Genomic DNA, 20,877 nt, shown 5'->3' on the forward strand with positions numbered 1-20,877 from the left:
AGCAGCAATCTAATCACCGTATAAGAGGAAGCGCTAGCATAATAAACTGTCCAGACAAAGCGATTTCCACTCTGAATCAAAATATTGAATATCGAATATTGAATATCTAATCGTAATCCCTGAATTGTGATGGGTGTTGTAATGCCAAGTTCTTGCCAAACCACAGCCTTAAATAATGTATTTTTTAAAGTAATAGAAAGTAAATGTAACTAATCTCTTGTTTTCTCTCTCTCTCTCTCTCTCTCGCTCTCACTTTCTCCAACAGAAAAGTGTATAAGGCTCAGAAGTTGCCCTCCCACTCGTTCGAGATCGACCATGAAGATGTGGATAAGGATGAGGTCAGCGTTTTTGCCGCACGTCCAGCACACGCCCTGCTGCTTTCAACGCACTTCCAAATCGCTTCCCCAGATTGTGGAAAAACATGTAACACAAGGCCCAGAACAAAGCCTGTGCAGGGGCTTGACTTAAGCGTCCACACAACAGGGCTCCGGGGGGGGGGTGTCTTTTGAGAAGCCTTCAGTCAGCTCTTGGTCCCACATGTTTTGCAGCCCTTGGTCTTGGCTCAGAGCCTCACCATGACAGATTTCAACGTTTCCTGCCCATTAGGAGCGAAACGGTGCGACTGCTCGGCCATAATGGCCCATTTAAAGGGGTCTCTTGTTTATTGTGGGTTTTTCTTTTTCCCCTCCTTCTTCACAGGACACAACGTCGCTGTCGTCGTCTAAAGGAGGAGGGGGAGGCGGGGGCAGCGGAGGGGCCGGGATTGGTGTCTTTAAGTCTGGCTGGCTCTACAAAGGCAACTTCAACAGCACGGTCAACAACAGCATCACTGTTCGGGTAAGAGCGCCCACCGCAGGCTTCATTCAGCGACCTCTCAGCTGGTCATACTAATCACCTAATCAAGCACCTCTCAGTGAGACTACTGGTCTGGGGGTTTGCCTAAATGCATAATGGGAGAGAGAGGACCGACGCATGTGCAACCGGCCACCACGTCTTTTCCAACTGCCGTAGATACAACACCACCGGGGGTACAAAATGCACCTCATCCTCCCAAAAGTACTGGATGGAGCTCCACCACCATCATTCCAGAGAACACAGTTCTTCCACTGCTCCACAGCTCCTCAATGCTGGGGGGCTTTATACCCCTCTACTAGCCCACGCCTGTTATTAGGCAGCATGGAGCCAATAGGGTCATGATGCTTTTCTGGAGGATCTGGTCCAGAGTCTTATTGACCGAGACTAGACAAGCTGTGTGCACATCTGTGTCCGCAGCAATGGGTGCAACTTAAAGTAGCTGAATGCATTCATTAGAAGGGGTGTCCACAAATATTTGGACACACAGTGGATCAAGCATGTCTTGACTGCTCAAATGCATCTGGGGTAGCTTTACAATGAACTACAACTGAAATTCCTACTGAAAGTCCTAAATCTCACAGATTGTGACGAGCAGTTGTGATTAAGGGGTGTACTTTAGGAATAATGGCTTATAAACTTTGCTTCTTGAGCTCAAATTACCCAGAAGCACTTTTGTTTCTTTATGGCCATTATGTTTGGCCCATTGCTGCGTCGCTACCACCACTATCAGTTTTCCAGCTAATGGTACACTGCACAGTGCTGTGATTGCTTTACTAGAACTGCACTAAGTGTGGTTTTGTGTCTGGATGGATATCGATGTGTGAACGGCTGAAAAGTGCACAAATTCATAGAACACTCCATGAAACCCCTCGTTAAAGGGAACTCATATGGTGGCCACAGAACTCCGATGAATGGACCTATTGTACCCATGCCTTAGAGCTGGGGCACTGTGGGTGACCTCATCACTAAGAGCAGAGCCTTGCAGTCTGCAAGCCCAGGTTGCTTATACAATATATGTCCTAATGTTCGTGGACAACCCTTCTAATGCATGCATTCAGCTACTACTTTAAGTTGCACCCATTACTGACACAAATGCATGCGCACACACACACACACACACACACACACACACACACACACACACACACACACACACACACACAGCTGGTCTAGTTCCTGTAGAGAAGTACTGCCAATAAATAGATAGATTAGGACTCTCTAGAGCAGGTCAGCATGAACTTGTTGGCACCATGCTGCCTTATGCCAGGCGTGGGGTAGAGGGGTGTAAAGCCCCCCAGCACTGACGCATTGACCTGTGGAGCAGTGAAACTGTGTTCTCTGGAATGATGATGATGATGATGATCATGATGCTCTATTCAGTACTTTTGGGATGAGTTGAGGTGTTTGGGATGACCTGGGGTGGTAATCATCATCATCCAACACCCTGACCTCGGTATCTCATCCTCACAGCAATGCCTTCTTCCCTAGACAGTAGAGAGTTTTGAGCAGGTGTCCCAATACTTTTGTCAACATGGTGTACATTCAAGGCTTACTTCAGTATGTTCTCAAATGCTCTTCAGACTGAGTAGACCACATGTCATTTCTAGATGTGGCTCTGGAGAATCTGGGAGGACTGTGTGCACACAGTGCTAAATGTGCGTGCAGGCAGATCAGCATGCACTGGTAAAGATGCAGCGACTTCCTGCCTTTTTAAGAATAAACCAAGCCCCAAACCATGCCAAAACCAAGTAGCACCAGCGACAAACTTAGCCAGAGGAGTTCGAGGTTAACACGTTTTACGAGGCTGGTTTGTCGGTGAAGTATTAGCCGTATCGCGTGTTCGTCTGCGCAGTTTCAGTGTAGTTATACAGTTTAGCTTAGACTTCCCTACCTTTATAGACCTCATCTGCGTTTGTGCGACTTATCAGGTGCTTGCAGATCTCCTGGTGCTTCATAAATGTTGCCTACATATTATGGTTGAAACCTATCTGGATCTCGACACGTGCAATGAGGAATGTTAACGTTTCTATGGGATATAAAATTAATATTATATTAAATCTGTTGACAGTATACTTATTTAATACAGATCGGCAGGTCAGGCCGCAGGAACATGCTGGCTGCACTGGTTTAAAAGACAAAGACAGCCTTTTCCCACTGGTTCCCTGGTTTATTATAAAATAATATGAAGGAAAATATATATATATATTTCTCAATTTGTTTAGAAAATGGATATGTAGCAAAGCTGCTTATAAAAAATAATCAAATATTTATTATTATTGTTATGATTAATATTATAAGGTGCTATTTTCAACAAAACTTGCCACAGTCAGTTGAATTTATTGTACATTTAAAAAAAATAATAACTTAACTACTAAATGTGGATAAGGCGATCGCACACAGTTTTCAAGCCAACATTGTTTTTGTGATTTCTTTGGCATTGTTTCAACATATTTTACTTGTTTGACTAATTTATTCATTTATTTATTTCGTTTCCTGGAGCTGTTTGTTCCGAAATGAACAAAGCACATCAAGCAAATTTAATTTCTCCTAGCCCGCTTTTAGCCAAATGTATCCATTTGTGCTAAAATTTGTGATTTGATGAAATTTATAATAATGAATTACGTTAAATTTAAACAATAAAATCAAAGACAGACAGAAAAATACACACAGATTTCTATGTTGTGAGCAATAAATTCCCAATGTATAAAATATGGTACAAATGCAAAGTGGTTTTTTATTTATTTCCTTTTTTTTCTTTTCTTTTTTTATTATTTGTAAGAAGATTTCCTGGCAATTCGCTGGTTCAGGTATTAAAGGGTTGAAAAATTAGCCAAATGTATCCATTTGACCTCTTATGAGACTCTTATTTTGAAATGGGTTTGAAACATTAGCTGTGCTGTGGAAGAATATTTATGTAGGATTTTGATGGTGGACGCTTCATTACAGAAGCTTGTTGGAGAGGCTGCAGTGCAGACTGTACTCCGGTTCATCTGACTTTAACTCTATTTATATGAGCGTGTGGTTGTGGTTTCTTAGCCTCTGTTGTTTCTGCTTGTGTTTTTGCAGTCATTCAAGAGGAGGTATTTTCAGCTGACGCAGCTAACCGACAACTCCTACATCATGAACTTCTACAAGGATGAGAAAATCTCGAAGGAACCTAAAGGCTGCATATTTCTGGACTCATGCACAGGAGTAGTTCAGGTTGGTACTGAACTGTTTACCAACTCCGCTAGCATTCATTTCTCCTGGTGTTCTGACGGAGTTGCCAGAAAGGGATGTGTGATGATTAAATACTTAATTATCCTCTTAAAATTAATTAATAATAATAATACAAATCAACACTGTATAATAGCGGTGCTGGGTTATTAATCACAGGGTTGTGGGTTTGATACCCAGGTTCACTACTTCCAACTACTAACACTACTACAACTTCCATCGAGCAAGGCCCCAAGTCCCCTCTGCCACCCAGGGGCCGCAGTAAAGGCTGCCTACCACTCCGGACATGTGTGTTCACTCTTTCACCGTGTGTGTGTGTGTGTGTGTGTGTGTGTGTGTGTGTGTGTGTGTGTGTGTGTGTGTGTGTGTGTGTGTGTGTGTGCGCGCGCACGGTTGGGTTAAAGACAGATGTTTCATCTGTGTCCAACACAAATTGTGATCTTTGTCTTTTTTGTTAAAAAAAGTTAATTAAAATTAATTAATTAAAATATATAATAATGAATTACATTTAATTAAAAAAATGTAATCAGAGACATGCTTTGTGCCCCCTGGTGGATTATCAGTGCGCTGCATGCACCAGAAAAATACACACAGATTTTGTGAGCAATAAATTCTCAATGTATCAAATATGGTACAAAATAAAAGTTGAAAAATTGATTGAAAAACACATTGTTCCTTTCAGATCAAAACATGACTAACATCTGACCCGTCAGAACTGCTCTCACTCTGTCCCTCTCCGTTCTGTTCCTCACAGAATAACCGGCTGAGGAAGCACGCCTTTGAGCTGAAGATGAATGAGGTGACGTACTTTGTCCTTGCAGCGGAGAGCGAGCAGGACATGGAGGATTGGATCAACACACTGAACCGTATCCTCCAGATAAGCCCACCTGAGGGTCCGGCTCTGGATCGAAAAAGCATGGATCTCACTGACACCAAGCCAGGTAAGTCTAGAGCAGTGGTGTGTATGATGGTCTTACACTGAGCCGATGTTCGGACTCCGGGGTCCTAACCTCGCTCTGCCAGTGCTTAAGTAGTTTAATCCCATTAGTTGTGAATATATTTTTATAGCTTTCATTTAAATATTGATTTATTAATTGATTTATTTATTTGTATATAAATCATAATATAAATTATATATATATAATATTTTATATAAAATATATTTTCTGTTGGCATGAGCAGTATATTGTCATTGTTACTCATTGTGTCATTCCATTTTTGCCGGTGTTCACTTTTTAAAATAATTAGAATTAATATCTATCAATTCTTGATAAATGGGAGAATAAAAATGGTCCAAAATGAATAGAAATGCTTCACAATGACTTCCATTGAAAGCCGAAAAGGTTTTTCCTCCTCCTGTAAAGCTGCTATTTTGGAGATATAAGGTTTTTGCATGACAGGGACTGTGTGTCCCTGGTGTAAAATTTGCATGACTAAAACAGAACCATGAATTTAACAGAACTGCAACTAATTCATTGAAATTTAGACCCAAATGCATGACCATTCAAAGTTTGGAGTCGCTTGCAATCATAACGTATCAATTTTAATATTTTTTATATTTTAAGTGTTTTGGATCAATACAAATATTAATAACAAATGAAAAATCAAATGCTGTGTTTATTTATATTATTAGTGAATTTTTTTTATTATTTAGTGATCATTTTAACATGTGGGTAATTTTAGAATCCTCCACAGCATGTTTTCAAACATTATTTTACAGCACTGTAGCTTTCTACTAAATATTAACAATAAACCTGTGGAGTAGCACAGGATCTTAGCGAGTGAACTTATTACACTCTATTTTATTCTATTGGCAATTGATAATTTTGCCTAATGCAAGTAATAAGATCATTTAGCTTAGACCTGATGCCTGAAACAGCAAAATGATCTGCCAGTAGAATAAGATACTTTTCATAGATCAAATAAAATGGATAAAGGGACTTTTACAGGAAGAAACATCTTCCTGTAACGATGTAAGAAATAGTGTCAGATATTAAAACTAGATTTTTGATCATAATTATTTTGCACTGTGCAATCATCATCTACTTGTTTCTGCAGCCAATTTGGTTTTAAATAATTAAAACCAGTGACTCCAAACTTTTGAAGGGTAGTAAAGTTCAATAAAGTGCAGATCTCTCAGAAGTAGGGCACGATGTTGTATAAATAAGGAGTTTTAGCTTTGCAGGGAGCTGATATTCTGTCCGCTATATGGAGCCTCATTAGTTATTAACTGAATTTCATTTTTCCTGAATTTAAGGGCTGAATTAATGCATCTAGTTTGCTGAGGTTCTTCGCTGGTGATAAGAGACAACTTTAAGGGCAAATTTCAGCTTCTTTTTTATTTCTTCAAAATGCATAAATGATGACACTTGGTCTGCTTCTCTGTTTCAGCAGAATTAAAAATGAAGGGGGAGCTAAAGTCAGTAGAGTCAGGGTTAAAGAGAAGCTGAGTCAGATCATGCCCTGGAGCAGAAGACCAGATCATAGCCTTTCATGTTCCCCCTTTCTCTCGCTCTCTCTCGCTCTCTCTCGCGCTCTCTCGCTCTCTCTCTCATGCTCTTGCTTTTTCTCTCGCTCCTTTCTTAACCCAAAGAAATCTACACTGTGTCCAAAAGTTTGTGGACACTCACACATTCCTCTGAAACCAAGCCTCTAGCCTCCATCACAACCTCAGGCTCATGCGTGGTTACTCCAGGACGTCTGAGTTCTACTGGAAGTGCTTTTTTTAATGGGGATTATACAAACTGTGAGCGCTTAGATCAGCAATGGGTCGATGGAAAGAAAGTAGCTGAGGTCTCTAATTGGACAGGGTGTCTGGATAACTTTCGACGTGTGGTAGCTGAGGTCTCTTTAGGTGATGGCTTTAATGTGTATCGATGCTAAATGTGTAAAATGCCCTGTTTTAGACACAAAAAGCTAAAATAACTCTTTTGTAATCTTAAAATAACCCACAGGTTGTGATATATCAGGCCATCATGTCAAAGTAGAATCATTCTGCATTGCTTACTGTGTTTTCTCTTTATTCTGTTCCTTTAGTTTATTATTTATTTAGTGTTGTTTTAAATTCATGTTAATCTGTCTTTTCAGATGTTTTTGATCTGTCCATGAATCACGTTTGTCTCCCTGAAAACGAGGAAACATCAGAAAATGGGATCAATCCTGAATTGGCGAAGGTAACTTTTAGGTTATTCCAGTCAGTAGAATTAGGGATGCACTGCTATTGAAGTTGTGTACATATCTGACAACGATGATGCGTGAAAATGTAAACACACATGGATTAGCATCACAGAGAGATATGCATTTTATTTCTATACTGTTATGAATGCAGAAAAATTAATACTGTATTGGTCTGGAGTCACCCCAACATCCTGCTCTTCCGTTATTGTGCATCTCCACAACGACTGTAGAAAACATGGACAGCGCAACGTCTCTCAAAAGTAAAGCAACTACAGGTCTAGCGCCTCTGCTGGCTGGTTGTAGGATGATGTGTAGCCCTGCCCACCCCCATATTTTTCAATGCCAAAGTCTCATTTCCCTCTTCAAACTGTCTGTCCATTTCCAGTCTCTCCAGATTCCAGCAGCTAGTCTTTTAATTTTCCCTAGAAATCAGTTTTTAACCCTTACTCTGCTCTATTGTAAAAAGGCGGAGCTACACTTAGGAATGCAATGATTGACAGACAGCCTTGGCATCTGCAGCAGGTCCTGCATGACATCCTCTCTGTTCAGTACATGGAGGAGCTGAGCTGTAGAGCTGCACATTTACTGTTGGAGCTGATGTCCACTTACCGGACAGACTGGGAATCCAGGGGGAAATCTGCTCTGTGAAGCTCAATGAAGGCGGTCTGAGACACTGAGGCTTGGTCTGGGAGAAGGGGGTGGGGTCTATCAAAGGAGTAGGCGAGTCTGGCTCCACCTCTAGTCTTCACTGTGCAGACTCTGCAGATTTGACAACATGGCAGAGAGTTCTAGCTTCATTTCTATAGAACTGCGGCATCCATGTTTTCTGCAGTCATTGGTCATTCCTAATTATTAAATATGTCATAACAGAACTTGGCTTGTCAGGACCTAGCTCAGAAAATGCTTCTCTTAAAATGGTTTGCCTGTTTGTTCATCAGTACATCACTGAAACTGAGGAGGTGGTGAGAGCAGCCCGAAGAGAAGAGAGGCTGAACCTGTTCTCCCTCGACCCCGACACTCCGGTACGTCTCATCATCCACAACATTCCTCCAATTAACCTGGAAACCCTCTAGCTGATTTACATAATTAGTGATTACCTCACTGCATTTTAAACTGTATATTCCCCACCACTCCAAATGTAGTAAAGGTTTGCTTCTTTAGCATTGCTCTGGAGCTACTCGGCTAATGGAGCTAGCATACATTGCTTAAAGTCTATATGTATGAAAATCAGAGAGTAAAGCTGCTGATCTGCACAGTAAGACTGAGTTGATCTCCTCAGTAAATCACTGATATTAGAATAAACACAATATTAACACTCCTACAGAAAGTGGTGGAGGTTCTCCATCACTGTGTTCATCATTAGAACATCTCCAAAGTTCTCCTCATGGAGTCTAGTGTTATTTAGAGTTCTCCTCAGATCAACACCTGGTTTGGTGGTAAATCAGGGCTTAATGATGGTAAATCAGGTGAGCTGCTGCTGCTGCTGCTGCTGATGATGATGATGATGTAGTTGAACACATCCTCCACGCTGTGCTGGCTGGACTGGGGGGCATCCAGGAGAAACCTGGAGGAACCGAGCTCTGTTCTTCAGACTAGCTCACCGACAAGATCTCACTACTTTCTTCAGAATGAGAAGCTCTTGTTTCTGGATTATGTTACTGGATTTATGTTCAGCTGCTTTACTACTAAAACCCTCTCACTGCTGAGAGACAGAGGTTGGAGTGATGGGGTTAGGGGACTTGAACCTCTGTACATGTGCTGTATGAGTTGTGAGGTACTTTACCTCACTCTGTTTGACCATCTTTATCATCATTAAGACTCTCAGGTGTGTTTTTCTCCGAGTGCAGTCCTGAAGATCTGTGGTGTGTGTTGTAGGTTTTGAGGAGCCCGCGGGGAGAATGTGGGGAGCCAGCACGCATTCGACCCTTCGAGGAGAAGCTGGGGAAGAGACTGATGATCTACTGCCGCTCCCTCAACCTCACACTGCAGGGCTGTGTGAACGAGGCTGATACGGAGCCTGTCACTAATGTAAGACACGACAACAGACTCATTTAGTCACGAAGTGTAACGAGTTTAAATACAGAATTAAAACACAGATCAAATTAAAATGAGTGTTAAAATTTCTAACATTCAAACCAGCCTCAACTATGTGCAAATGCACACAGACACAGCTTGTCTAGCTAGACCCTGTAGAGAAGAAGTACTGCCAATAGAATAGGACTCTCTGGAGCAGATCAGCATCATGACCCTATTGGCTCCATGCTGCCTAATACCAGACGTGGGCTAGTAGAGGGGTGTAAAGCCCCCCAGCATTGAGCTGTGGAGCAGTGGAAGAACTGTGTTCTCTGGAATAATAGTGGAGTTGGGGATGATGAGGTGAGGTGGTGATCATCATTATCCAACATCCCGACCTCACTAACTCTAGCTTTTGTCACTGAATGCAATCAAACCCTCACAGCAATGCTTTTCCAAAATCTAGTAGAAAGTCTTCTTCTCTGGACAGTAGAGACAGTTACTCCAACAGAAGCAGGATCAGCTATTTTTAATACCCCTGATTTCAGAAGAAACACTGAATGAGCAGGTGTCCCAATACTTTTGTCCGGATACAAAACGCATGTTAATGGCAGGTGTAAACACTGTGTATCACTCACCCGCTGCTCTTTCTGTTTAGATCGAGCCTTTCTTTGTAACCGTGGCGCTGCTGGACATGCGAGAGAACAGAAAGGTCTCAGCTGACTTCCATGTGGACCTCAACCACGAGGCGGTGCGGAACATGCTCAGTGGTTTGGGGAGCCCCGGAGGTCAGGGGACACCTGGAGGTCATGGTGGGCCACAGGAAAATGGCCTGAAGTCTCCTGTGGAGAAGAGAAGCGGAGACTGCCAGCTCAGTCTGGAACTGGAAAACTGGCTATGCTTCCCGAAACAGGTATCAGTCGGGCTGGGGGATGTTTGTTACTGCAGTAGTTCTCAGGCTGTTGAGACCAGGATCTAACCCAGACAGTGGGCTCTGTATAGCTGGAGTGAGGTATAGTGTCTAAATAGCCTTTACATATTAAAGCAGCTTTATGCAGGAATTGGTATTTCTTGCTCTGGGGCTCCCCCTACAGTCAGCAAGTGTAATTCATGCTTTGAGCCACCACTAAAGGACAGGCTGTACACATGCATTTCTGGACAAACTGAGAAACGCATGTGGACTGAGGTGGTAGAGTAGTACTACAGGATTGGACACTAATATGACTCTATGGGTTACGCAGCGTTACGCTCACAGTTCTGGAGAGCGCCGTCCTGCTCGCTTCACCAGAGCTCCATAGTGCAGTTAGCAGCACTCCGAGCCCGGAGTAGCAGCGCTAGAGACGCTGTCCTCCCTGATACAGTCAGTGGAGCAGCACCATGATCCTGAAGCTGCTGAGTTAAGGTGGAAATGCTGCAGAATGCTGCTTTAAAGGCTAAATCAAATGTTTTTATTGCAAAATAAGTCTGAAAAGCTTATATATCGGTAATTTCTAGGTCATCTGGCTTACCATACCCGAGGCTGACTTGCGTGCGAGTAGTACACCTACCACAGTCTGACAACCTGAGTGAAAAACAGTTTAAAATTGTATATAAAATAGTTATCAATCCAGTACCTGTCTGCTTAACATCCTCAGTAGATTTGAAGGCTTCTTTTAGTGCTATCTTAATAGCAAATCACCCAGTAATGTGATTATTGGGTTTGATCAGTGTCGCCCTGCACTTGGTGCCTACTGCTTTTGACAGCTTAATTGGGGATTTGATGGTTTTCCAGCAAAAACAGGAAACGCTGTGGTTGTTTATCACTTCATCTGAGTTGACATTTATCTCTCTCTATCTGTTTGTGTGTGTTTGCACATTCAGGCCATCTTCTCCATCACAAATCCTCATACAGATATAGTCATGGTGGCCCGCGTAGAGAAAGTGCTGATGGGAAATATTACCAGTGGGACGGAGCCCTACATCAAGAACACGGACAACAGCAAGGTCTCTTTACTTTACATCTGCTTACATACTCTCAGTATGGCTCAGCACACCATGGATACAGTGGCATTTAGTTTTTTTGAGGACTGCATGATTTGTGTCATATACAACAAAGTCTATAAAAAATAACAATTTTCGTTATTCAAAGTATTAGAAGTGTGAAAATATTGATATATCGAAGTATCATGATATGTTTAGCAGTACTGTATCAGATATCTAAAACACAGTACTGAGGGCAGTGTTGTACTCTGTCTTCAGATAAAATTGGATTTATAAAATTGTCAATACAGTTCTGAAAAAAAGTAAGATTTCTTTTTATTATTATTATTATTATTATTATTATTTTTTTTTTTTTTTTTTTTTTTTTTTTTTTTTTTTTTGCATCTCTGTGTCTGGCAGTCGTTTTATTCCAGGCATTTCATCAAAGAGAGCTGAGTTAGCTGAATCTACAGACTATAAATGGCATAAAGTCCCAACAGCAATGTGAAAGACTAGTGGAGAGCCGACCCAGACGTGAGAGCTGTGATTGGCCGTCGAGGTTATTTCACCATAGTGATTTTTGAATGCTTTCAGTTCAGATATTAGTACTGTGTTAAAATGTTAATAATCTGAATAATAACTTTTTAATTACATTAACATTAATTATTGTAATCATTTCTGTTGCATTATTTGAGCAGCTGTTTTTGAGCAGTTAAATAAATGCTCTAAATAGCACATATTTTTTGGAATTTAGGGGAAATGTTGCCCATGGTTTATGAAATACAATACAAATGTTCATTTCCCTAAAACACACTGCCTAGAAATAGCAAAACCAGAGAAACTGATCCTGTAGGGTGGTCTCTTCATTTGTTCCTGAGCTGTATATTAAATAGTAACCCCTTTATAGTCATAATCATGTTTTTGCGTTTTTTGTGTTTGCTAAACTGAAACTAACCTGAAAAGCTGATCCTGATGAGCTATTTTTAACTGGTTACTTCAGCAGTTCCTCATCGTGCCGAGGGTTCCTCATGTTCTCCTGTGGTTCTTCTATAAATGCTTTTGCAGGACAGTCATGCTGCCGCACTGCGATTACAGCAAACCTCTTTAAGTGATGTTAGAAGGAAGTGTTACAAAGTTTTAGACTTTTTTTGGGTCATGCAGAGTCCTGCACTGCAGTCTCTGCCGTCTGTATTTTCCCTCTTTAGGTGGCAAGCACAAACATCATCGAGCCTAATCTTTAATGTGATTTCTTTTGTTTGTTTTTAAATCAGTGTTCGAGATCATGTTGATTCTTTGTTGCAGCCCACATTTTAATATTCTGAGCCTTAATTAATCATAATGATTCCTTATAATAGTAAAATAAAGCTATAATATATTACCTGCCCTCAGAACAGCACAAAGCACCACCTCAGACTGACCTCAGACTAGTGCTCTCAAAAAAAGTAGAATTGCCTGAAAAAATTCCTGTATATTTATAATTTCATTCGAGTGGAGGCTAATGTTTGGTTTAACTCTTAAAGGGATATATTTCAACCATTTTTTTTTATGTTAATTAGTTTGATTAGTTATTTATCCAAAATCAACATATTTAAATATTCTAATGATTTGAGATTCTGAATTATAAGCCTTAAGGCTATAAGCCTTACTGATCAAAATTTAAAATCTTAAACTCCTTTTAACTATGTTATATACATGTAATTATTATACAAATATGGCAGTGACTTTTGAATGAAATTATGAAAACAAAAACAACTTTTTCACATTTTTTTTTGATGCACAAAAAATATCTTTTTAAACGTTCAGACAGATAATGTAATACCAACGACAAGACATAATAACATTACGTTAAGTAAGCCTAACGAAACAAGAAGCAATTAATAAGCAATTTATGATCTTTGTTTCTCTTAATTCATATTTTGTTTAAAGTATTCTGAGAAAATTAAATATTGAACATTGACTTCCCTTGAAAATGAGAAGGTAGTTTCCTCCTTCACCTGTAAGTTGTGAAATGCAAATTAGCAGTTTTTTTTATGATTTTATTTATATAGCCTATGCCTACCTGCAGTATGATTAAATATACATTTAAATAAATATAAAGGTTTTCTGTTTTGTCCATTCTGATCTACCTCATTCATTTATTTAGAATTCAGTGACTTTTCACCCAGCAGTGAATGAAGAGCTTCTATGGGCCGCTCAGTGTTACAGTCCGAGTCTCTGCCAGCTTTCATTTCCCTTTTCTGTTTATTTATGTGACCCCTATTTAAAGATAGACCGCAGCTCTGCAAACCAGATCGAGAGCGAGTTCGTCCTGCTCAGAGCCAAACGCCACGGCTTGAACGTTTGCCCCTTCATTTCCTTCCCATTTAGGGATACGTTCATTCGAACCACATGATGAATTTCCCATGTACGCTAGATACCGTTTAACAGGAAAGTTGTACTGCACCCCACCCCCCCCACCCCTTCCATGTTCCTCCATACATTCCCTGCTTTTAATGGAACAGAACTATAGAGAAGCCTCAGCCAAATACCATCCAGAGCCGTCCTGCTGACAGCCTGGGTTCGCTTGTGCTTCTCCTCCTAAAAGGTTCCAGAAGGAATATCTTGTAAAATCCTATTTTAAGTGCTTCATCTTTCACAAACCGATGTGTTTTAGAACGAATGTCCCTCTCCTTCCCCCTTTTTGTGGAAAGTGAGATCCCCTAACCCTGGCTTTTGTTTGACTAGCCTAAATGGATCCCCCAGACACTGCTGCGGCCTGCCAATAGCGAGACACCTTGCTTTGATTTAGACTCGGGCGTTATCTAGGTCAATGCGAGGGATGAGAATTCTGCTGGCCAACTTTTTCATTTCACTTCATAAACACAAGTCTTTTCTTTGATATCCTTTATTGCAGTTTTATAAATCCCGTCTGTTTTCTTTCCTAGACTGTTCAGAAGATGCTCAAATCCAACAAACAGTTCTGTAGCAAGCTGGGGAAATACCGCATGCCTTTCGCCTGGTCCGTACGGTGGGTCGAATCTTCTCGAACCTTCTCCACATGTTTAAAACTCATCATCACATAAGCCTTCAAAGCCCCTGTCAGGGATTACTGCTACTTGGGGACCATTTCTGCTCCCAAAACAACGAATGCTACAAAACCGCAGCCGTGACAGTGTAGAGCAATGTAGAGACGTGTGTGTTCTCTGCTCGGACGCTTGACCGTAGTCTTGAGTTTCAGTAATCACTGATACTCTAATCTCTGAAATGGTCTCAGATTGGCTTTAAGACTGCGCTCAATTATTCAGTCACTTAAAGAAAATTATTAATCAATTAAACTAATATGTAAGTTAGTCCCACAGTCAACCTCCATTAACCAGTTAACCTAATTTAGTGGATGATTAGGATTGGGCAAGCTAGACACGGCCAGGCTTGATACCAGTGAAGCGACACCTTTGAGTTTTGAGTGTAATACTTGTGAAGGTCAGTTAGTCTACACCCTGTAGAGAAAGAAGTACTGCCAATAAAATAGGACTCAAACAGATCAATATCATGTACCTATTGGCACCATGCTGCCTAATGCCAGGCGTGGGCTAGTAGAGGGGTATAAAGCCCCCCAGCATTGAGCTGTGGAGCAGTGGAAGAACTGTGTTGGGTTGGTGATCATCATCATCCAACATCCTGACCTCACTAACGCTCTTGTTGCTGAATGCAATCAAATCCTCACACTAATGCTCCTGCTCCAGAATCTAGTAGAAAGTCTTCTTCTCTGGGCAGTAGAGACAGTTACTCCAACAGAAGCAGGATCAGCTCTTTTAATACCCTTGATTTCAGAACAAACGATGAATGAGCAGGTGTCCCAATACTTTTGTCTTTTGAGTCTATCAGGAGTGTCTATTATAGGCTGCTGTAAATTCAGTCATTATTAAACAAATGTAAGCGTTCTATACAGTGAAGTGGTTTTCTCTCTTGTTCACTCCCTCAGGTCCGTATTCAAGGACAACCAAGGAATGGTGGACAGGGAGTCCCGATTCTCTCCTCTCTTCAAGCAGGAGAGCAATAAGATTTCAACTGAGGACCTGCTGAAGCTCGTTACAGAGTACAGACGGTACAGCAGTCTTTTAATAGTCACACTAGCATGACCAGTGGATGACCAGTAATGCTGCATACGATGAGTAAGATGGTTCATTTTGGTCTTTCAGGGCAGAGAAGACCAGCAAGCTCCAGACCATACCTGGCAGCCTAGAGATCAGCGTGGACTGTGTTCCAATGGAGCATCCCAGTAAGGCTCGGGGAAACAGCAGTGTACTCCAAGGAGTTTTATAGTTTTATATTTTATAGTTTTATAGTTCTATAATAATATTTTTATTATATTTTGACATTTCAAATGGTATAGCCTAGGAATGCGATTAGACTGAGGTTATGATTGTGAGATCAAAGACTAGATTAGACAATATTAAATACAGTATATATGCACAATCGCCACCTACTGGACAGACCTGTGAAACTTATGTTAAACAAAATGATGGAGACAAAAGATTTTTCACATTCAGATAATGATGGGAAATATTTGCTTAAAGCAACCTTTGCTACCAGTATATAATAATAATGATGCTAATAATAAAATAAAAATAGCATTTTTCATACATAAACTCTAAATTTAAATTACAATAAAACAGCAAGACAAAAAAGAACATAAGTGTAAAATTGAAGAAAAAACAATATTAAAAGGGAAATGTAAGGATAGGAATAGTAGTAATAAAAATAATATTGTTAAAATATGAAATGGACAAACAAAAAATTATATATGTGTGTGTGTGTGTTTTTTTTTTTTTTTTTTTTTTTTTTTTTTTTTAATAATCACTGTACAAACTAGAAGATTCAGTTATGCACATGTAATATTCACTGTACCTGCTGTTCTGTTAGAAACCAGTGCTTGTTCTGTTGCCTCAGACTGCGTGACATCATCATATGTTCCTCTAAAGCCGTTTGAGGACAGCAGCCTGCACGTTCCTACGGTGGAGGTGGACGAATTTCTGCAGGATTCAGCCAAGTTCGCCCAACCATACCGAGTTTACAAGAACCACGTATACGTCTACCCAAAACACCTCAAGTATGATAGTCAGAAGAGCTTTGCAAAGGTAGGTTTGCTGAGCCTGGGCTGAAATGCCAGCAGAGGGGTTGGATTGCTGCTGCTCTTTGGGTTTCTTCTCTTAATGTGGAATTTCAGATTTGGTTGACGCTGAAAGCTCTGATGTTTGTGTGAGAGGTTATTGCTGGGAAAATATGTGTAGTGTGGAATCACTTAATTAGCATCTGGACATTTGATGTTCATGTGATCAATACTGAGGTGCAGATGATCAGAACATGGTTGGAGAGGATTATTCTGGAGGAGTCTGTCTTATTTAAACCATAGCCAGATCCAAATAGCTTTCTGAGGCCTTCAGACAGAAGGGTGGAGATGCAGAGTCTGGAAAGGGGTTTAGAAAGATCTCAGAACAGTTCCTCTGTCCACTAAATCATTTCCATGTGAAACAGCTGGCCTACATGGCCAGATCAAACCGTCCTAGTGAGTTCATCACAGGAGAAGGAAGTTCTCACCAGAGTTGATGTCCAAGTACAGCATCTACCATCAGAAAGAGACCAAATATTTGATTGTCATGGAAGGTGGAACCTACTTCACGAAAAACACCATTATGGACAAAAGTAATTAACGGTTGGAGTAACTGTCTCTACTGTCCAGGGAAGAAGGCTTTCAGCTAGATTTTGGAGGATGGAGCACTGCTGTGAGAATTTTCAACTCCAACTTCAACTCCCAAGCTCATCCCATCCAAAAGTACTAGATGGAGCTTCACCAACATCATTCCAGAGAACACTGGCATTAGGCAGCATGGAGCCAATAGGTTCATTAAGATTATTTATCTGTTCCAGAGAGTCCTATTCTATTGGCAGCACTTCTCTACCGGGACTAGACAGGCTGTGTGTGTCTTTGCACATCAATGTCAGCAATAGGTGCAACTTAAAGGAGCTGAATGCATTCATTAGAAGGGGTGTCCACACACTTTTGGACGCTGGCCGCAGTCTGTACACCTGTACTCCTATTTTTCTCCGCAGGCTCGGAACATTGCAGTTTATGTAGAGTTCAGGAACTCTGACGAAGAGCACGCCAAACCACTTAAGGTAAAGCTTCCAAACTTTGCGTTTCTGCGCTAACGTTTTTAGCCGAGGTCGCCCCAAGACTGAGCTCAAGATGTCCATTTGCTTCCGCAGTGCATCTACGGAAAGCCAGGAGGTCCAGTTTTCACCACAGCTGCCTGTTCCACTGTTCTTCACCACTCACAGAACCCTGACTTTTATGACGAGGTTCGTTCCTGCCGCCAGCTTTCTGCAGCTCTGCTTTTTCCACCCACTCCCGGTTCATTGTAGTCTCTTATCAGAACATGTTTCTTTGCTTCTGTTAACAGGTGAAGATCGAGCTGCCCACACAGCTCCACGAGAAACACCATCTGCTCTTCTCCTTTTTTCACGTGACCTGCGACATCAACGCCAAGACCAGCTCCAAAAAGAAGGAGGCTCTCGAAACTCCAGGTAGAGTTGGGAAGATTTGTTAAGCAGGATATTGATCACGCTGACTACACTAGCTGTCCAAAAGTGTGTAGACACCTGCTTATCCATGCTGTATGGTGTGTGTGTGTGAATGTGTGTATGTGTGTGTGGAAACAGTGGGCTATGCATGGCTGCCTCTTCTAAAAGAAGGACGTTTAGCCTCGCAGGAGTTCAATGTGCCAGTCTCCTGCAGTCTGCCAAGTGGCTACCTGCTAATAAAAGAGCCTTCGTCCAACAAGGTGAGTGACACAAGAGGGGGAGAGATGGAACACCCCAGAGTATAAAAAAAATAATAAAAAAAAAAAGTAAGTAAATGTGGTAAAAATAAAGAATACAGGAATATGATTCATAAAAACATATTTTTTTTTATTTGTGAGAATGTCAGTGTCTTAAATGATTGTATTGATTAATTTAAGACTTTAGCTTCGTCCATCATTTTGGCGGACAGGAGAGTGAAACTAGTGAAACTACCTGCCATTTTCATTTATATAGTTTAATTATAAAGAGGTCAATGAGGTCATTTAAGACTTAAATATCTCTTTTTTTTTTTTTTTTTTTGTCTCTTTTCCAACAGAATGGATCAGATGTGAAATGGGTGGATGGAGGGAAGCCCATCTTCAAGGTGTCAACACTTGTACTGTCCACAGTTTACACTCAGGCAAGTTACAAAGTTCCTCATGGTCTCAGTGTGTAATAGTCTTTGTTATGGGGTAGTTTGAGGGTAACCCCCTGTTGTGCGCACTGTTGCAGGACCCCCATCTGAACCGGTTTTTCCAGCAGTGCCAAAAACGAGAGACGGACCTCTCGCAACCACCTACCTCAAACTTCATGAACTGCCTGAAGGTAAATGCACTGAGTAATGACTGAGTAATCGTGACGTCCCCTAATAAAGCAGTGATATTAGCCCGTTATCTTTAGCTGGATTAGTGTAGTGTAGTTGTTAAGTAACTTGCCCCTGTGTTCTTTGGCTTGTCTCTTCAGGGCCTCCTTAGTATGGAGAGGATCCATGTGATCGTTCGCTTCCTGCCGGTCCTCTTCAACCAGCTCTTTAAAGTCCTCACCCAGAACGACTTGGATGAGGTCACCAGCGCCACCACCAGGTACATAGGACTATAGATCAGTGCAGTCGTGTCCTTAATCAGGTGTCCGCCTCATGCTGCTGTTAGTAACTGCATTTCTGTATGGCCGTAATGAGGGGGATTAATCCTCTATCATAACCAATCACACATTACAGTTGTGCTGATCTGCGATACTTGTGTGAACGTGTGTGTGTATATATTAAAAAATCACTACTGCCGTGAATGCTATCTCAGTGGTAAGGTGACTGTACTCTGTCCGCTTCTTCTTCTTTGTCGTCTGCAGGGTCCTTGTTCATATCCTCGCCAAGTGCCATGAAGAAAACATGGACCACTATTTGCACTCTTACATAAAGGTGTGTATATTCCCCTCAATAGAACCTATATTAGAGTGCTAATCCTAAACGACGATCAGTGAATTATTGGAATAGATACATAAATACAATGTACACCATATGGACAAAAGTATTGGGACACCTGCACATTCATCATTTTTTTTCAGAAATCAAGGGTATTAAGAGTTTCTCCTGCTTTTGTTGGAGTAACTGTCTCTCCTGCTGTCCAAAGAAGAAGACTTTCTACTAGATTTTGGAGGAGCATTGCTGTGAGAATTTGATTGCATTCAGGGACAAGAGCGTTAGTGAGGTCAGGATGTTGGAGGTTGATCACCACCCCACCTCATCATCCCCATTTCTATTCTATTGGCAGTAATTCTCTACAGGGACTAGAGAAGCTGTGTGTGTGCATTTTCACATCTGTGTCAGCAATAGGTACAACTTAAAGTAGCTGAATGCATGCATTAGAAGGGGTGTCCACAAACATTTGGACATATAGTGTATATCACTCAGCACATTCATAAGTGACGTAAAAGGCTTTAGGTGACCTTTTGGTGAGAACGCAGCATATTTGGGAAGTAAAAGGCCATTTCCCACAGCACAGGTTTTATTGCAGGGAAGCATAAAGGAGTGTGTGTTCTGCTCAGCTGAGAGAAAAGCCGCTCCTCTGAGGGGAGTGGACCCTCTGCAAACTGGGTCTGGCCACTGGGGTCTTTAAAAACATGAGAATGTAGATAGCAGAAGAGCAGAAGAGCCACCACCTGCAGAGAGATAAACGCTCTGTGTTTCAGTGCTCTGATTTTCAAAGGAGAAGGTCCTCATTAGACTGAAATCAGTGCACACGCGCACACACACACACACACACACACACACACACGGAAAAGACCAAATAACAGTCTGCCTTCCAGTTGTAGGACATCTTTCGTTATTTTGTAAGAGGAAGGTAATACTCGCACGGAAACATTTACACACACACACACACACGTGCAGTGTAGACAGTGGGGCTCATTAGGGAAGAGCGAGGGAAAACACAACAGGACCTTTTTCATCTTCAATGCAAACAAGCGAGAAAACACTCAATCTTTAGAGGGTTGAGAGAGGGGCAGAGTGAGAGGAGGAGAGAGAAGGAGAGACGGGAGGAAACTGAGGATGAAGAGGATGGTATAATAGAGAGAAGGGGTTGCCATGGCAACTGATTGGTATGGTGTCTGGGCTGGTAGCCAGTCGGGTTTTTTTTTTTTGCCAGTATACTGCTGTGTGTGTGTGTGTGTGTGTGTGTGTGTGTGTGTGTGTGTGTGTGTGTGTGTGTGTGTGTGTGTGTGTGTACACACCATGTACTACTATACATGTGGGGACATACCTGACATTTTTGGACTTGCGGGGCCATTTTTGAGGTGTAAATGCTTTTTACAAACACTGGGGCTTTAAATTGAAAAACTGACACAACACCAAACCTTAATCATCTACCTCAGTTTCCAAAAGTCTCTCTTAGCTACAGTAATAATTAAGTTAGTGAAATTAGGGTCCCCACAAGTATAGCAAGACAGAGGTGAAGCACAGCATGAAAACAGCAGCAACCATCAAGATCAGCCACATCCTGTTTCAGTTATACGTGTGTGTGTGTGTATGTGTGTGTGTGTGTGTGTGTGTGTGCAGCGACACTG

General features: G+C 41.4%; 1 protein-coding gene across 7 annotated transcripts in view; it reads left to right on the forward strand.

Annotated features, from left to right (window-relative positions):
- Nucleotides 1-20,877, forward strand: part of dock10 (dedicator of cytokinesis 10) — a 90,861-nt gene that overhangs the window by 38,251 nt on the left and 31,733 nt on the right. For all 7 annotated transcript variants that reach the window (XM_072668877.1, XM_072668872.1, XM_072668871.1 and 4 more), the window contains 21 exons: nt 266-338; nt 700-837; nt 3,922-4,056; nt 4,826-5,012; nt 7,159-7,244; nt 8,187-8,270; nt 9,124-9,276; nt 9,920-10,174; nt 11,122-11,244; nt 14,145-14,227; nt 15,182-15,304; nt 15,399-15,478; nt 16,150-16,337; nt 17,311-17,376; nt 17,467-17,559; nt 17,661-17,784; nt 17,920-18,041; nt 18,377-18,460; nt 18,553-18,645; nt 18,784-18,902; nt 19,165-19,234. In XM_072668877.1, the coding sequence (XP_072524978.1) occupies nt 266-338; nt 700-837; nt 3,922-4,056; nt 4,826-5,012; nt 7,159-7,244; nt 8,187-8,270; nt 9,124-9,276; nt 9,920-10,174; nt 11,122-11,244; nt 14,145-14,227; nt 15,182-15,304; nt 15,399-15,478; nt 16,150-16,337; nt 17,311-17,376; nt 17,467-17,559; nt 17,661-17,784; nt 17,920-18,041; nt 18,377-18,460; nt 18,553-18,645; nt 18,784-18,902; nt 19,165-19,234 (2,479 nt within the window). The remainder of the gene's footprint in view (nt 1-265; nt 339-699; nt 838-3,921; nt 4,057-4,825; nt 5,013-7,158; nt 7,245-8,186; nt 8,271-9,123; nt 9,277-9,919; nt 10,175-11,121; nt 11,245-14,144; nt 14,228-15,181; nt 15,305-15,398; nt 15,479-16,149; nt 16,338-17,310; nt 17,377-17,466; nt 17,560-17,660; nt 17,785-17,919; nt 18,042-18,376; nt 18,461-18,552; nt 18,646-18,783; nt 18,903-19,164; nt 19,235-20,877) is intronic.

The sequence above is a fragment of the Salminus brasiliensis genome, chromosome 23 (assembly GCF_030463535.1).
Source record: "Salminus brasiliensis chromosome 23, fSalBra1.hap2, whole genome shotgun sequence".
Classification (NCBI taxonomy): Eukaryota; Metazoa; Chordata; class Actinopteri; order Characiformes; family Bryconidae; genus Salminus; species Salminus brasiliensis.